We start from the raw sequence: 18,555 nt of genomic DNA, 5'->3' as shown, positions 1-18,555 counted from the left end.
GGTATTTAGCTGGATCCTGTTACTTTCCTGCATAAGTGAAGAAACATATTTGACATTTTTGATTTTCAAGGAGATGTAACTGCTTCCCAAATCTTATGTTGAGATCTTTATCACCTTCCGTTTTTACTGCAAGAATTTGATGAGAATGTATATATTGAAGTCTGTATTATCTACAAGTTTTCTGTAGTAGTCAGATGAAAGCATTTGAAAGAAATGGCTACCTGTTGCAGTCTCATCTTTAAAAATTGGTATGGTAACCATGTTGCATTTGATGTAACTAATTTGTTCTACACATATAGCTTTTCATTAATATTATTGCTAATATCTTGTTTTTAAAGTTCTTTGGCTATTTGTCGTTTGCCCTACAATAAAAAGTTTCAGTCAAGAAAATGGCAGGGAGGGGATAGGGTTAAACTCTTCTTCCTTGCTCTTGCAGTTTCAATCTAATGCACGGCATCCCTCCAGCAGCTATTAACAAACCTTAGGAGATTTACAGTGCAATCTTTAAAAGACTTATACCCTCCTAAACTTATTGACTCCAATGGATTTAGGTGGGCATAACTTTGCTTAGGAAGCTACTGTCAGTTGCTAATCACTTGCTGTCTATCTAGTTTGTCTTGGTCACCTTTCAGTTTTGTTGTGAAGTTCCTAATGTGTATAGATCTTGGAGTTCAAAGTTGCGTGATTCTTGGATTTCATTAAGCCCATCATTTATTTATTTGTTTGGATTTCTATACCGCCCATTCTTGGCGGCTCTGGGCCACATCACCTCATAAGGTGATGTTATCACCAATTTTCACAGTAGTCCATTCCCTCCCCTGTGGCTTATTCTTTGACATGCTGTTTCAGTTATTTAAAGTATATTACATCCAGCTTCACATGTACATCAGTTGAAATGTATTTAAAGAACTAGAAAAAACCCCAGTAATGTCATAACCTTCAGTCTTCTGGATGTACCAATAAGACTGCAAACCGATACCATATCTGTGAAGACCCTGGAATTTGGGCTTAAGAAACTTCCTTCCCCTTTCCTTACTTGATCTATGCAGTGTTTGGTTTCTACTCCCAAACCTTTCCTGAAGGTTTCCTGTCATATCCACTGCTATTCCGCCATCTCACTAATGGGGTGGAGGACAGAGCAGAACATGTAGCCTACAATTTTTGTCATGCTCTGCAACTCAGTGAGACAGGGGTGGGACCAGTAATGAGAGAGAGATGATGAGGAAACTGGATGATCTATCCAGACCACCGGGTGCACTTGGGGTTTTAGGTAAAAGATCACTTTTCACCTGTCTCTTGGCCACAGCCAATTCCTGACATCATTACTAAGAAATGAGATCCTATATCCTGAGGTTTTATTTTCAGATCTGCAATACTTGAGAATGTGACTCATAAATGTGTGGTATGATGGATACACAGTTTGACAAGTCCTTCTATTGCCCCATGAATCTTCATAGATTTGATAATAATATCTTTTAACTGTAACCAGAGGACCTGTTTCTTCATTAATCCTGCGTTGCTTCCTCTTCATGATACTGCACTCTGCTATGGTTAACATCCTCTTCGCAAAAGTTCTGCCTTTCTAATACAGGGACACTGAAAAAGACTATGTCATGCCAGTTTCCTCTTGTTGGTTAATGCATGAGCTGTGTTATATTAATAAATAAATACACAAACAGGCTTTAAAAAGAAATTCTCTTGAACTATGCCCCAGTGAATCCCCTGTTGAATAGCCAGCCAGCCGTCTTTGACTCAGAATGCACGGCTGTTTGCTGATCAACTATCTGGCAAGCTTGAAAGAAGAGGGACCTTTCTCCAGTGCCACTCTCCTTCCTCACTTTCCACCATTCTGTCCTTTACTATGGCTGTTACACCAACCACACTGCCCTTGTGGCAAATGAATTGGGTCTCACTCCAGTCCTTGCTAGCATGCAAATGTTGAATACATGGTAGTTATCCTGGGTTGATTAACACCCAGCAATAAGACAGGAATGTGATGGGGGACAGGGAAGCAAAATTATTTTGACCAGTGTGCAAATGCACATGGTAGGCAAAGGAGACAGCACTATAATCTCCGGGACTGATTCTTGAAATATTTTTCTGAGTAGCACAAGGGAGCGGGGGGGGGGGGGGGCTTTGCAAATAGCTGCTCTGCTCTTGGTGACACCTTGGTTACTCTGTGTGGGCGAGAGAATCAAAGAGCTCCCAGCTGATGTTTGCTGTTCTGCTGGAATTCTGGCAGGGCGTCAGGCAGAGAATGTACAGGGAGGCTGCTTTGCAATCCATTGCCACTGTTTCATTTCACTCTCGGCTTCTTGCCTTGAAAAGTCAGCGTTGCGCAGAGACAAAGCGCTCCGGGGCAATTTAATAAGGCATGTGACACGTGCGTTGGCATTCAGAGCCTGCAACTAGGTTGCTATTAGTGTATGTGTGAGTGGTTTAAATTGTTAGCTGCTTTCTACCCGATGCGGTATAGACAAAATGCATGGGGTAAAGGGTAGTCCTGGACTAGGGAAAGCCTTTCTATGGTTAGTGTATCTCAGCTGAGCCTGTTACGTTTGTTGCATGGGCAGAAGTGGGGGCGGGGGGGGGGGAAGCCATCATACTTTGAGCTGTTTAGAGAAAGGGGAGAATGTAAATGTAATGAACTAAGAAAAACATATATCCTTAAACATAAATGCTCAATAGATTTTACAATGCAAAAAGGCAACAGCCATGCAACAAGAGACAGTATAGTAATTGTTTTAGCATACTTAGTTTTTGACCTGGCAATTTTCCTACTTCCGCAGAGTGATACAGACCCTTTCAGAAAGTTATGGAGAACAATATATAAATATGTCTGATGTGCAATTCCATGGTGGCAAGGAGAGGATTTGATTTGGGATGCTTCTTCTATTGCTTTCCTTGCAAAAGCTTAGCCTGGTTGCTAAGTAACATACTTAAAAAAAAAGAGCACATTCGTCTTTTCATTGCAGTCAGGAGCCTTGGGAGATACAAGGGCCTTAGATGGCTCCTTAAATAGCACAAGCAGGGAAAAGAAGTTAAAACATTGTACATTCAGTGGTTCGAGATTTGGTTACAAAGGTCAACCATTCTAGAGGACATTTAGTTGTTTGATTTCTTTGGCTGGAGAGGAACAAGGGGTGGGGGTGAGATACAGAAAAATGTATGCCTTGAAAACAGTGCAGCACATGGAAATTTCCAGAGATTTTTCAACATTCAGCAGGATCATAGTAAGATGACTAAAGTTGTACTTGGATAACAGCCAGTGGCTCAAACAATTGGGTTATCATTCTAAATACTGAGAACAGTTTATATTAGATTCTATAATGTCTGTCATCTCAGCCAATTACTTTAATGATGAGGATAAAACAGACTGACAGCAGCTTCTCCCACGCCCGTGGCAACTCCTATTAGCCAGGTACAGGGACAAATATATATCAGCCAAAGTGGCCTGAACTGAGAGGCTCCAAATTCAGAACTGAAATGGACAATATTAACAGACCTGAATTTAAATCAATATGTACATACTCTGGGTTTGAAAGGTGGCCGACAAAGGACACCAACATCTGTGGAGCCAGTTTGGTGTAGTGGTTAGGAGCACGGACTTCTAATCTGGCAAGCCAGGTTCAATTCTGCACTCCCCCACATGCAGCCAGCTGGGTGACCTTGGGCTCGCCATGGCACTGATAAAGCTGCTCTGACTGAGTGGTAATATCAGGGCTCTCTCAGCCTCACCCACCTCACAGGGTTTCTGTTGCAGTGAGAAGAAAGGGAAGGCTACTGTAAGCTGCTTTGAGACTCCTTTGGGTAGAGAAAAAGCGGCATATAAGAACCAACTCTTCTTCTTCGTTCTGCAGTAGTGAGTTTTCAAGGAGGTGTTCTTTCTAGAGGATCTGAGCCTTCGGGGAGGGCGGTATATAAATCTAAATAAATAAATAAATAAATCTTATGTTTCAAAATCTAGCTCTGCCTGTCTTCCTTGCCTGTTCCCGTATGCACCACTCACTTCATCAAGACAGCAAAACAGGGCAGCTCACAATCTACAAGGCGCTTCCCTGTGCTACAAAACAAGCCTGTAAATTTAAAAAGGGCAAATCGAATTTTAGTAATATACACAAAACTGAGATGGGAGGGGAAATTCCTTAGCTGAAGAGCCTATGAACTTTTAGTGTTGTTTAGGGGCTTGATTTGAATCTGGGGAAGATTTGACAATTATTTATTGTCCTGTGAATCCTCATCAGGGTGGAGGTGTATGTCTCTAAATAAGATAACATCCCAAAAATACTGTACATTTCCATTTTGTGAGAAAACTGGCTCTAAAAGGAGGTGCTTCTTTGAAACATGCAACTTGTTAAGATGTGGAGCCATGCAACGGTAAATTTGAAATCAGGGATTTTACAGACAGGAATTTTTGCTGGTCAAAACTACGTGTAAATCTGAAACAGTAGGTCATATCAGTGATAATGTTGAGCCAACCCTGGATTGGCGTCTCAGTCATGATTTGTAGCCTGATAGGTGCTCTGTTGAAGAAGCGGAGTTTCTTTGAGGGGTCCTTCCTCACACATTCCAATGGTAGGCCAGTGCATACATGCACATTACTGTTTCATACAGAACAGGTAATTCCATCAAAGGGAATAATGTAGTCCTTACTGACAGCACAATTTTTTGAGTCTTCTAGAGCCTTTATATATGGGGGTTCATCCACTTAAGAAATTCTTCTCTTCCCAATTTAGCATTTCAGGGCAAATTCCCTCTAAAATACATGATTGGTGTCAATACCATATCAATATTAAACCTTGATATTTGGGATCACTTAGGGACTAACCATGTATTATATCATTTTCTTGTCCTCTCTAAATCCACCATAAGGACTTTTGTTCAGATGTACCTTGCAAACTCTGTGCTTGGAACTAAATTCCCAGGCCAGCAGGGGATCGGTTCAGATGACCAGCATACATTGAGAAAGGACTTCAGCCTTCCCATTCCCTGTGTTGTTTTCCCAGTCTGGAATGGTCCCAGGGAGCCACTGTTTTCCCATAAACTTATTTGTATTGATGGCTACAAACAATGGGTTGCAGGAGCCATTTCTGGTCATGAAAATGGCACACAGGTGTTGTAGAAGTCCCCTGTCCCCACACATTATAGTTTCAATCCAAGTTGGACCCCTGAGTGCCTTGATGCCCAGTGGGGAATTGGCAACCCATGTCACTTTATGAATAACGGAATAAAACATGGGATTGTGGTAGTCCATCTAGTCATAAAGAAAACCAGATACTTCATCTGACTCTCAAGATATAGTTGCTAAGATAAGTTGCTAAGAGCCATGATTTCTGTTTCAATTGGGGTCCAAGTTCTTATAGCAAGCTAAGGGGCAGAAATTTAGATCTGATGTGATGGCTAAATGACAGGTGCTAGAATCCAAAATGGAGAATAATGATTGGTTTCCAATCTGGATTAACAGTACACATCTTTGCATTGTCCAGAGGCATTCGAATGGGGAATTTATATCCTGATGTGGAACTTGTATTGAAATTCTCCCCTGCTATACAGCCACATCACTAATAAGTCTAATTATTACTATCTTGCAGTGAACCTTGCAAACAATGCACTTTCCACCCACAGTGTCACTGAGGAATAGCAACATTTTAATTATCTAATTATTTAGACCCTACACAAACAGAACTGAATCAGTATTTCTCTAATATGGCTGTTGTGTGATCATTCCTTCTTTCCCGTGCATGCACCCACTGCAGAAGACCACACTGAGATCAATTGCATATACATGCAGATGGAATCTTCAAAGCCTAGGCATGCTCTTTCTCAGATCTGCTGACTATAGCTAGAAGGCCCGACGGCCCTTTATGGGTTTAAGATTGAATTGTAGCTGCATTGTTAATGAGATTTTGAGAGCTTTGATTATTGCCCTGCAAATCTGAGTTATTGTTAAGGCAAAAGGTGTGAGGAGCTCTGGATGTCAAAATCCAAGTAACCAGTGATTCCGCCAGTATCTTGTCAGAGCTTGGAAGCTAAGCAGGGCCAGTACTTGGGTGGGAGGACCACCAAGGAAAACAGGGGCTGTGCAGAAGAAGTCCTGCTCATCTCTTCCCTTGAAAACCCCATGAGGTTGTAACTGGATGGCACCTTTTCAAAAGAGCTCCTATGCTTGTAATAACTTTATGGCAGCAAAATTGTTGATAAGTGTGGCTTCTCCTATTGGTGTTGATAATGTCAGTGATTGCTCAGCCAGGGTGATGGAGGCCAAAACAGGTTTTTCACTAGTTCCCTGGGTCAGCTGTGGGATCCAAAAAATTACTAATAATTAACAACCAAGGGAACAGCTCTCCCCCCCCCCAATTCCTCAGGCCTTCTCTCAACTGATATTTCCTCCCCCCCCCCATCCTCCAAATTCCATTTCCTCGACACTCTTTGTTTTTTTCTTCCATTTCCTCGACATTCTGAACTCTCTGCCCCTTCCCACTGGGAACTATCTGCATATGCTTGCAGTGCCTGGAATGTATGAGAGGGAGAAATCCAGCTGATGATGCTTTTTCCATTGTCCTTGCCAGGAAATTTATTTATTTTATTTATAATTTGATTTATATCCCACCTGTCTTGACTAAGTGTCTCGAGGCTGCTCACAACAATAAAACAACGTACCCCATAAAATTCCATAAAAACATGAAAATCTACAATTCCAAATGTACCTGTTGGATATTAAAATTCTTCTTGCTAGTTGGATTTGTTAAAAGTTAGGGGTGACGACATTTACTCTATGCTGACCTATTTCCACCCACTCTTTCCAGGCAGCTCAGGACAAAATTTTGAGTTGGAAGCTGAGGCCCGGAAGGCATTGAACTCTACAAAATGACCAATTTTTTGTATATGTTTGATAGCTTCTTAGTGGTTACTTAGGCTCAGCTGAGATTTCAGCTGAGATTTCCTTAATCAACACTAATGGCAGGAAGCTGCTGCTTCAGCGTCCCTTAATGATGGCTGATACCATCCAGGATGCACCTCTCAGAATGAGCAGGACAGAAAGGGGGCGGGGGGGGGGGCTGTTCTTCAATGAGTGCCTCTAGGAGAAAAAACTGTTAGCAGAGTTGCAATGCAATTCAACCACAGAGAGAGACCCAAGTCTGAATGTTGGCTTGGTTGGTTGGGAGGGGCCTGAGTGATGGAGACTGTTGAGGGCGGGATAGGCAACTGTTACCATTGCACAGATTAGGAAACATGAGATTTTCCCACTGCCATCTCATTCAAAAGAAGAACAGGAGAAGAGTTGGTTCTTATATGTCGCTTTTCTCTACCCGAAGGAGTCTCAAAGCATCTTACAGTCGCCTTCCCTTTCCTCTGCCCACCACAGACACCCTGTGAGTTGGGTGAGGCTGAGAGAGCCCTGATATCACTGCATGGTCAGAACAGCTTTATCAGTGCTGTGGCGAGCCCAAGGTCACCCAGCTGGCTGCATGTGGGGGAATGTGGAATCAAACCCAGCTCGCCAGATTAGAAGTCTGCTCTCCTCATCACTACACCAAACTGGCTCTTAAACCTTGCAGTACTGGATGTTTGGGGGGGGGGGTGGAGCCTGGGGAGGGGAAGAACCTCAGTGGGATACAATGTCATAGTGACCACCCACTAAAGTTGCCATTTCCTCCAGAGGAACTGATCCCTGTAGTCTGGATATCAGCGATAATTTCAGGTGATCTCCAGACCCTCCCTGGAGCTTGGCAAGCCAAATGCCATCCCTAGAACTTCTCACTGCTCAGGACGCATGGTGATTGGATGACACGTTATCAGTGCTGAAGAACAAGCAATTTAATAAAGTGGCTGTGAGCACGTGGAGAATTCTGTTCTGTGACACATGAGACTGGGAGGGGGAAAGAATTAAGCTTCCATTTATTTATTATGTTCTGTCTCATTGTTCCTGCAAGGAGAATGGGGATGTAGGGCTCCCCTATCCGGCTGACATGGCAAATAAACAGCCTGTGCTTTGTAAATGCATTGTCTTTTTCTCCCTCTTTCCTTTGGTCAGTCCGCACACGCCGTCTCAGTGCTCAGAGAATGTGCCAAGCTACGTCCTGAGGATCCTACAGTCCCGCTCCTGGCTGCCAAGGTCTGCATTGGGCCTCTGCACTGGGTAAGCAGGCTGGTGCAGTGCTTCTTACATAATGCATTAGGTGCCGCATTGACAGCCCTTGAGAGTAGTTATAAGAGAGGAGGGACGGGAGGCATTGGAGGAAGGGAAGAAGGAAGAACAGCTGCAAAATTATAGATTTCCACTGAAATGTTGCCGTGGGGAGGGGGGCACTAAAAATGCTGTTCTCCGATGGTTCAGACCAAAGGGGGGGGGAGATCCCCCTGCAGCCTGGTTATAAATTGCTAGCAAGGAGCTGTTTTCATGAAGTGATTTCTCCAAATACAATTTGAACAAGTCATTTTTGTCCCCTAATGACCATGATTGTAATCCAGTCCTGTGCAAATATATTTGGAAGTAAGCTTTGTAAGCTCCTGTGTGCATAGGATTGCAGCCCCAATGAATTTAGCAGCTGATTCTTCTGCTCAGAAAGCTTGCTATGCTTCAACCAGCAGCTGGCTCTTTTTAATTTTATTCTACATGTCACAATGGTTTCTCCCCCCCCCCCCATTTCAGTCTTGTTAAAATGTACCCTCCAGTCACAGCGACAGGGGTGGGTGGGAGAAAAACCATGCCTCACAAAATGCTGATCATCTTCAAGAGCAGAAGCATCTGCTGGGCTTTAACTGTTTGCTTTCAGTATATCCTCTAAGTGAGAGCTGGCTGTTTCCATCAATGTATTCTCCACCAGGCGGCCCTGCAGTTAGCAGCGGATTACTGTTGAGAATGTTCAGTAAAATCAGAAGAGACAGGCTGCAGGAAGAAGAAAATATATGCCTGCAAAGTACTTGTGCTTGATTAATTGTCTTCCCTTTTAATTGATCTGGCTGAATAATGAGCTGGTTGAAATAAGTATTACAGTATCACAATGCAGATGCTAAAACCGTAAGGGTACTCAGTGCATACTCATGTTCTCTCACCTAAGATGGACAAATTATTTATTCATAGAAGAATCATTTTTGTTGTTAATATGAAACATTTTATAATGCTGGATAGTCATCTGAGAAGCCCTGCCAACTATTTTAAAAAAACATTAAACTCTAGGGATGCAGTGTGTGGAAAGAGGGCATAGATCAATGCATGAATCATATGTAGACGTTCCAGATTCAATCACCATCAGTCTTTGTTGCAAAGGATCTCAAGGTGCAGGCATTAGAAAAAACTTTCCTGTGAGATCCTGTGGCACTACTGCACATCTGAGGAGACAGTTCTGAGCTAGCAGGGCCAGTGTATAGGGTATAAGGCAGTCCCATTGGCTCAGCAGTTGTCTTATTATTTTGCTTGAGATATGTCTAGAGATTCCTATTTTGCCAGGAAGTGATCCCATTTACTTTGGCCTCTTCCGTCTGCAGTTAGTGATCTAGCATGCTCCTTTGTAAGTAACCTGGAACCCACTGTGTACACCCCAGAATGGCATACAGGAATCTGAAATCTTAAACGGACATATTCCACATCCAAGTGGACCCAGCTCAGTCCCTATTTAACTCTACAGTCAATTTAGTGACTGATTAATTATTCACTTGATTAATGAATGTAAACTTAATTAAAGTACCCTTTGCACAATAAAAAATAGATCATATAAATTGTAAAAAATAATTAAATGTGTCAAACATGGGAAAAATTTGCCCATTAGAGCCATCTTTAAACTGTCCCGCAGCGCGGGGCGCCGCGGACTAAATAATTGAGTAAAGGCTGTGGGGGAGGAGTTCGGGCGGGCTCTGTCTGGGATAAAAACTCGGAGGCGGCTCCTGATTCACTCCTCAGAGTGGCAATCGAGGGCCAAGTGGCCAATTGGCCTTTAACGCTGACCGGCCTCTCTGCCTACTTCGCCGCCACCACACCCAGCCAGCACACGGCAACATGGCCACCCAGACCACGAGGCCGCCGCCCAGCCACTCCAAAACTACCGCCGTGCCAAAACCTCGCCGCCCGGCCTCTACATTGCCACACACGCAAGACCTACCCCGCCGCGCCGATATGCCTGCTAGCGCCCATTTCATTTGAAGGTGAAATGGGCTTTAAATCTAGTAGGTTGTAATCCAGTTTCCCATGCACCAACCATTTAACCAGTTTTGTGTGGTTTTGTCCCCTTTCTCTACCGTAGCCATCCTGTAACAACCCATGGTCTATTTTCCCAAACTTTTTTGTGTGAAATTTCCATTAACAGTGGTGTTTTAAATATGGGAAAATGCATAACACAGGAGAATTACAATGGGAGCAAATTGCTAGAGGAACGTAATCAACAAAGTATGTGTATGTGCTGATGTATATGTACCTCTCCCATCCATCACAACATTACCAATTTACTTTTTTTCATTTTTACTTTTGTATTATTTATTTATTATATTTATATACCACACTCCCCAAAGGCTCAGGGTAGTTTACATAAAACAGAAATGATACAGATAACTCAGATTAACGCATAGGGGATAGTTATTAAATTTGCAGACAATACTAAACTGGGAGGGGTAGCAAACACAACAGAAGACAGAATTAGAATACAGGATGATCTTGATAGGCTCAAGAAGTGAGCTAAACTGAGTAAAATGAAGTTCAGTAGGGACAAATGTAAAGTTCTGCATTTAGGTCAGAAAAACCAAATATACCAATATAAGATGGGGGAGACTTGTCTTGGCAGTAGCATGTGCAAACAGGGTCTAGTACACCATGCATTGAACAAGAGTCAGCAGTGTGACTCGGTGGCTAAAAAGGCAAATGGGATTTTGGGCTGTATCAATTGGAGTATCATGTCCAGATCATGGGAGGTGATGGTACTGCTTTACTCTGCTCTGGTTTGGCTTCACTAGGAGTACTGTGTTCAGTTTTGGGCACCCAGTTGAAGAGGGATGTAGACAAACTGGAGCATGTCCAGAGGAGGGCAACAAAGATAGTGAGGGATTTGGAAACGAAGACATATGAAGAAAGGTTGGAGGAGCTTGGTCTGTTTAAGCTGGAGAGGAGACGACTGAGATGGGATCTGATAACCATCTTCAAGTATTTAAAAGGCTGCCATGTAGAGCAGAGTTGTTCTCTCTTACCCCAGAGGGATGGACCAGAACCAATGGGATTAAATTAATGCAAAAGAAATTCCGTCTAAACATCCAGAAGAAGTTCTTGACAGTTAGAGTGTTTTTTCAGTGGAACAGGCTTTCACGGGAGGTGGTAGATTCTCCATCTTTGGAATTTTTAAAACAAAGGCTGGATAGCCATCTGACAGAGAGTCTGATTCTGTGAAGGGTCAAGGGGGTGGCAGGTTACAGTGGATGAGCAATAGGGTTGTGAGTGTCCTGCATAGTGCAGGGGGTTGGACTAGATGACCCATGAGGTCCCTTCCAACTCTATTATTCTATGATTCTATGATAGCCCAGTAGGTTGGGTGGAAGTGTGGGTGCCATAGGAGGGAGGCTCAGGAAGAGGGCCCATGGGAAGTGGTGGTTCAGGTTGACATCAACTAAATGCCTGGCAGAGGAGCTCCCTTTTGCAGCCCTGCAGAACTGTTCAAGTTTATTATGAATAAATTGCAACCATTCATTAATATGGAAGAAAGTAGTAGGAAATGCCCTCAGCTTCTGAGCAAAACCAATATCAAAGGAGGGTGAGATTCAGATTATAGACCATTTGTTTTGTACCATAGAACTGAATGGGTATATTGTTGAGCTATGTATGTGATCTACAGGAAACTGTAAATTTATGCAGTCTGGTCATTCTAGGGAGATGGCTTTTGATTCTGCTTAGAGTACATAGAAAAGAAGATTGCAAAAATTAATCCTGTCACTTTAAAACTTCCATCAATTTGTTGGTAGCCCTGCATTGTTCATTATTGTTGTCGTTGTCGTTATTATATCCCACCAGTTTCTGGAGACTCGCAGCGGCTTACAGCATAAAACCCCCTATAAAAATCCGCATATAAATCTCATTATACCCAGGGGCCCTAAGACCCCCTGCAACCACAAAGATTGGCGGCCAAAAAATTCCCTGTCCCCCCCCCCCCACAGACTTCCCTTCATACTGTAATTAAGTTTATTGTGTGCTCTCTCATTGCACAATAATAAATTAGAGATTCTTGTCAATGGAAGTCAAGTGACCTAGTCATGGTGTAAATAACTAGATACAGTTAGGTATCTGGCATAACAACCTAAATGGAAAATTATCTACTATTCAGTTATAAAATATTAAGCTGGTTTATTCTGGGGAAGCTTTTAAAGTGTGACTTGCTCTGTGTATTTCAAGCAAGCTGTAAATATGATGTTAGTTTTGGAATAAATTTAGAAATGTAATTGCCAGTTAGCTACAGAGAGAGAGAGAGAGAGAGAGAAGGTGGGGGAAGAGAGAGAAGAAACAGAGTTGGAACAGTATGTATAAATGAAAGAACTCCAGCTATGTGTTCTTTCCCTCTCTATGGGGTATTCTTGGTTTGATGCTAGATCCTGCTTAGATCCTTCATCATATTTAAGCCATACTTAAATCTTAATTGCCTATTTTTTATGGCTTTAACTACTCATAATTTTAATAATTGCAGTGATAGGAAGTCTCTCTTCCTAATCAAGCAACCATTTAGTTTTCCTACCTGCCTTTGTGCACAGAATCTTGCTGTTCTTTGGATGCAGAAAAGAACATTAAGTAATAAGCCCAGGATATATTTGATAAAATAAATTCTCCAGTTGGGTTGCCAGCTATGGGTACGGAAGTTCCTGTAGACATGTGGGTAGAGTCTGGGGAGGGCAGAGTTTATAAAGGGGAGGGAGTGCATAGGGAAGTGACGCCATCTAATGCATCTACCAAAACTGTCACTTTCTCCAGAGGAACTGAGATCTGTAGTCTGGAGACCAGTCACAATCCTGGGAGGACTCCAGTCTCCACCCAGAGGTTGCCAGTCACATCTCTTGAGAATAGGATACCAATTCTAGGTTGGCAAATTCCTGGAGATTTTGGGGGTGGAGCCTGTTGAGGGCAGGTTTTGGGAAGGAAAGTAACAGTAGGGTACAATAGAAGAAGAAGAGTTGGTTTTTAGATGTCACTTTTGTCTACCCGAAGGAGTCTTAAAGCAGCTTACAATCCCTTTCCTCTCACCATAACAGACACCCTATGAGGCAGGTGAGGCTGAGAGAGCCCTGATATTATTGCTTGGTCAGAACAGCTTAATCAGTGCTGTGATGAGCCCAAGGTCACCCAGCTGGCTGCATGTGGAGGAGGAACAGGGAATCAAACCGGACTCGCCAGATTTGAAGCTGCTGCTCTTAACCACTACATCACACTGGCTCTCATGCCCTCATTGATTGGGATTTGTATTGGGGTGGAAAAGCTATCGAGGTTTAAAGTCCCTTTGGAACCCTGTGTGAGTGGAAAGGTGGCATAATAGTTAAGAGGAGTGGTGAGTCATGCTGTAGTGGTTAAGAACAGCTTCTCCACATGCAGCCTGCTGGGTGACCTTCGGACAGACACATGCAGGGAGAGAAAAGGGAAAAGATTGTAAGCCACTTTAATGCTCCTTTGGGCAGGGAAAGGTAAAGGTAAAGGTATCCCCTGTGCAAGCACCGGGTCATATGTGACCCTTGGGGTGACGCCCTCTAGTGTTTTCATGGCAGACTCAATACAGGGTGGTTTGCCAGTGCCTTCCCCAGTCATTACTGTTTACCCCCCAGCAAGCTGGGTACTCATTTTACCGACCTCGGAAGGATGGAAGGCTGAGTCAACCTTGAGCTGACTGCTGGGATTGAACTCCCAGCCTTATGGGCAGACAGCTTCGGACAGCATTTCTGCTGCCTTACCACTCTGCGCCACAAGAGGCCTATAGGGCAGGGAAAAGCAGGGTATAAAAGCCTACTCTTCTTCTTCTAAATAAATAAATAATATTTTCTTTAGGGGAACTGATCTCTGTAGTCAGTAGACTGTAATTCTTGAGATCTCTGGGCACCACTTGGGATCTAGGAATCCTGTCCACAACCCCCACCTGAATAGAAAAGCAACAATGTCAGAGCAGTGCACACCACTCCAAGGTAACTTGCAGGCAAGAGTGCAGTGTGTTGTCAGTGACAGAGAAGTATTCTGGGAGAACCCCCTCCCCTCCTCCAGACAGGCGTGAAACATGTCTCTCCGGCAGACCAACTGGAGAACCAGGTTTGATTCCCACTCCTCCACATGCAGCCAGCTGGTTGACCTTGGGCCAGTCACAGTTCTCTTGGGTCTGTTCTTGCCTAACCATTCTGTTAGAGCTCTCTCAGCTCCCCCCATCACACAGGGTACCTGTTGTGGAGACAGGAAGGTGTTTGTAAGCCATTTCAGGATACCTTCGGATAGTGAAAAGCAGGGTATAAAATAAGCAATTCTTTTTCCAAAAAAGGGAAGGGTAACTGTAGGTAGATATCCCTTTGGAACACATTTTCCATCTGCATGGATTGGCAGAAGTGTGCTCCAGAAGACAAAAATCTGTCCTGTATTCTTCAAATGTATGACTACTTAACTAGTGAGTTACCATAGACCAGGGTTTTCCAGCTACTTTACCAAGGTACTGTATGGTACCACGAAGGCTCCTCAAAGGTACCGTGGTGTGGGGGGTTTCAAAATGGTGGCACAAAAGGTGTTTGTGTGGTATCAGCTTAATTATCATAGCTTCCTCCAAAGAATTCTAGGGATTTTATTTTGATAAGGATGCTGGAAATTCTCTGTTAAAGATTGACTTGCTCTCTTACCAAACTCTACTTTCCAAGATTCTCTGGGAAGGAAAGATGACTTATCCAATTTTTGTCCCTGGACTGGAAAGTCAGTAGATGGCCATGGTGAGCATAAGTGGAGCCCGGGTGAGTGGGGAGTTGTATTACACTGATAGTGCATCTGTTTTGTACATATAAAGTCATAGGTACCAGCTCAGGTATTGCCATATGAAGGATCTGTAACTCATTTTTGCAGCTCATTCATTCATAAGGTCGCCATATGTTGGAAGTGAAACAGGGCTGCTAGTTTTGGAAGGGCAAGAGATTTCTGCAGCTGTTTGAGGCAAAATTTAGCAAGATCTTGAGGATACCTTGGGGAAAGTTAAGTTCGTGAAAAGCAAATATATTGATAGATAAATAGGGATCATAGGTGTTTTCTATGGGTTTTTAGGCTGCCAATGACTTTTCAATAACCCTTAGCCACAATGGCTGTATTATTAGAAGTCCATTAGCCCCACTTATTTTTAAAGCAATGCTGTTTTTGCTTTTTGAACCCTTTCACTTCTGACAAGAGCCATAGAGTTATGTAATCATGAGACATAAAATGCACATGTCCTAAAATGGTGCCCTGCAGAAAAAGAGGAGGGGAGACACAGGCTACTAGAAACATGATTCAGTATTATGCTTTAAAAGAAAAGGACTTATGCATAGTTTGTTGTCTTGAGACAAGAGATGGGCATTTGAATGTATATCCAAAAAAAAATAAAAAATAAAATGCAGTGCAGAGAGAGGGCTATAACACATTCTGACATACATTTTAAATATGCCCCTTGATAGTGCCTGCAGTGCATCAAATAATAGGCACACAAAAGCCAGCTTCTGCGTACAGATCTCATTAGTTGTACTGTGGCCGGAGAGACTAATTTGTGAGTGCATGGAAATTGTTTCTGAATTGCCAATGGGATGCTTCAGGAGTAAGAACCTCGCTGTAATCCCAAGCAAGCCCCACATAAAGGCAACTGCAAAATGCAGAGCTGTGATTCCACACATATTCACAGCAGGTTGCCCTCATTTGAGTTAAGGAACCTCCCCCCATCTTATTTTTGAAAATATTGTAACAAAGCAAATAAGCTTCATGGTTATTTTATATTTGCTGTGCCAGGAAGGACTGAGTGTTTATTATTCTGATGAGAAGGTTTAGCAGGCATTAAATACTTCTGGCTGAATCCTTCTTCATGCTTACTATTGCTTAGATGTTCACCTAAGATGGTTTAAAGTGTATTTCTGTTCCATTTAATATTTCTGGTAAGGCCTAGGAGGTGGAGCTGACCTCATGGCTTGTGCCACTCAGCGCTTAACTCCCATTCAGGGTGGCTGTCTAGCCCTTGAATGCCTTCTCTTCCAACCGGCCTGCCTGTCTATCCAGCAGCCAGCCAATCGCCTTCCATCCCCCACTCCTGACCACCCCTCCTCCTTCCACTTCCCTCCAAGGCTCAGAGGCTGCAGATCCCTGCTGCGTGAGAGCTGCCCCTGCCGGAGAGGCCCCGGAAGCCTCCAGCCTTTCCAGGTCCTGGGGGGAAGGAGAGGCAATCCGCAGAGTGCTTCCACCCCACCCCAATCTTGCACCCGTTGTATTCCTGAATGCAATGGGCTTCGTCCCTAGTTTACAAATATAGTGTGAACATGACACGCACGCTTGACAGTATCCTATTGGCGTGGGGCAGAATGATTGTAGCTCATTCTTGCATATACATTCAGTGGCAAACCTCGATTTGCCATTGAACAATGTGTGAAACTGTCCTAATAGGATCCTGCTGCGGTCTGGGAAGCGGAAACAGGCTAGGTGGTCCTCAAGTCTTCTCTGGGTTTACATTTCTGCAAGCAACGGCCACAGTGCTGGAGTTTAATTTTGCTGCATCGTCTTTCCCTTTTATCTCGCTCTCTGTGGCATTTCCCCGATTTTTTTTTAAACCTAGACATTTCCCCTCTGCTCTGTTTACTAATCACTTGCTCTGCTAAATTGCTGTTGGTGATAGCAGGGGCTCTTGTTTTTAAATTTAGAGAGTAGTGATTTAACGTGTATGGCTTTGGTCTCCAGAAAAACAAAACAAAATCACCAAGAGGTGCCAGATGAATACCAGTTGGGTGGCAGTGGGCCAGGGGATAGCACCTGCTGTTCCCTGCTGCCTTGTCAGTGTGCCCATGGGCTTGGCTCTGACACACATTCCAAAAACCCACAGCAAAGTAACAGAGCTAGCTGGAAACAGCATCCCTCTGTTTCAAGAGAAACAGCCCTCAAGAGTTAGACTGCTCGCAAAATGCACGGTTTTCACTAACGATGAAAGTGGTGGAGGACCAAGAAAGGGGAGAGAACACGGATTATTTTTTTTCAGTGATTGAACACAGTTTGTTGGCATAGCTTGCTGAGTGTTATTTGCGCAAACATCTTTGACTCAGGAGAGCTTTGACAACTTGTCCTTGCTCTCTATGACAGCCAAGGAAGCCTTGGATTTAGCATATGTCTTAAACGAGTCTACGGTTTGCTTGTCACCCCAGCATGGCCTAAAACATGGAAATAATCCCTTCTGTCAGTCATCCTGTTCTGTTAATATCACCATCCACAGTTTTGAGAGCAGAAGCAAGGACCTGAAACCCATGGGGAGCAGAAGCAATCAATTACATTTTTATCATGCGTGCCCAATCTCCAAGGAATTCTGTGCAGTCTACATCAGTGGTCCCCAACCTTTTTATCACCGGGGACCAGTCAATGCTTGACAATTTTACTGAGGCCTAGGGGGGGTCTTTTGCCGAGGGACGCTGCCGCCGCCTGAGCCCCTGCTCTGCTTGCTTTCCCGCTGGTGTCCCTGACTTTTCGCTGCCCACTGGGGGGCGCTGCCAGCAGTAGCTGCACAGTGCCACGCTGAGGGGGAGCCCCAGTCATGACGGCCACTGGAGAGCACCAAAGGTGAACCAGCGGCAGTGTGGCAGGGCAGCCCCTGATGCAGCAGCCAGGGAGGAGGACGAGGAGGAGCCACAGCTCGGTACCGACTGATCCATGGACCGGTACCGATCTCCGGACCGGGGGTTGGGGACAGCTGGTCTACATGGCTTTCCTTTCCACTCATTTACCAGTACAACAGCCTGTGAGGTTGGTTAACCTGAGAGAGAGAGAGAATGCAAGGCTGTGACTGGAGCAAGGTTGCCTTGTGATCTTCATGGCAGACTGGGGATTTGAACCTGCATCTTCCCCATCATTGCACAACACTGTAATGCCTGTAGCACACTAGTTTTCAGGAGTCTGTTCCCTGCCAGCATGTCATCTTAACTGCCACAGAAGGCTCCTGATTCAGTCCCTGGTATGCCCAATTACAAGGTCTCAAGTAGAAGATGTTGATAGAGACCTTCATTGGGCTGAGATCCTAGACAACAACTGTCAGGCAATTCTGAGCTAGATGGACATAACTTTGGGACATGCTGTAAATACCTTCTCACCTCCTATTTCTCCCCATGCTGGTGCCACTTAATTCTTTCCCAGTCTTTGAATGTCATGCAAGAAGATGGCTTGGCTAGAACCTTTTCCCTTAGGTGATAGCTTTCTGTTGGTAGCAGTGTTTTATGTGGGAGCATTTACATATGTCACCCCTCTGTCCCCCTGACCTGCACCACTCCAGAAGAGCTTTACCTCTTGATTAGGCTGTTTGTGGAAAAAGCCCCCCAGCAACCTTTTCAACAACTCTGAAAGATAAGCATCTATTATCCCCCGACATT

General features: G+C 43.9%; 1 protein-coding gene across 8 annotated transcripts in view; it reads left to right on the top strand.

The window, feature by feature from the left end:
- TTC7A (tetratricopeptide repeat domain 7A) overlaps window positions 1-18,555 on the top strand; it is a 198,468-nt gene that overhangs the window by 55,018 nt on the left and 124,895 nt on the right. For 6 of the 8 annotated variants that reach the window (XM_077336959.1, XM_077337005.1, XM_077336995.1 and 3 more), the window contains one exon: window positions 8,036-8,140. The exons of the other annotated variants lie outside the window; for them this stretch is intronic. In XM_077336959.1, the coding sequence (XP_077193074.1) occupies window positions 8,036-8,140 (105 nt within the window). The remainder of the gene's footprint in view (window positions 1-8,035; window positions 8,141-18,555) is intronic. 8 annotated transcript variants of the gene reach the window in all.

The sequence above is a fragment of the Paroedura picta genome, chromosome 1, assembly GCF_049243985.1.
Source record: "Paroedura picta isolate Pp20150507F chromosome 1, Ppicta_v3.0, whole genome shotgun sequence".
NCBI lineage: Eukaryota > Metazoa > Chordata > Lepidosauria > Squamata > Gekkonidae > Paroedura > Paroedura picta.
The sequence above is the reverse complement of the archived record's forward strand: the minus strand, read 5'-3'. Positions and strand labels throughout refer to the sequence as shown.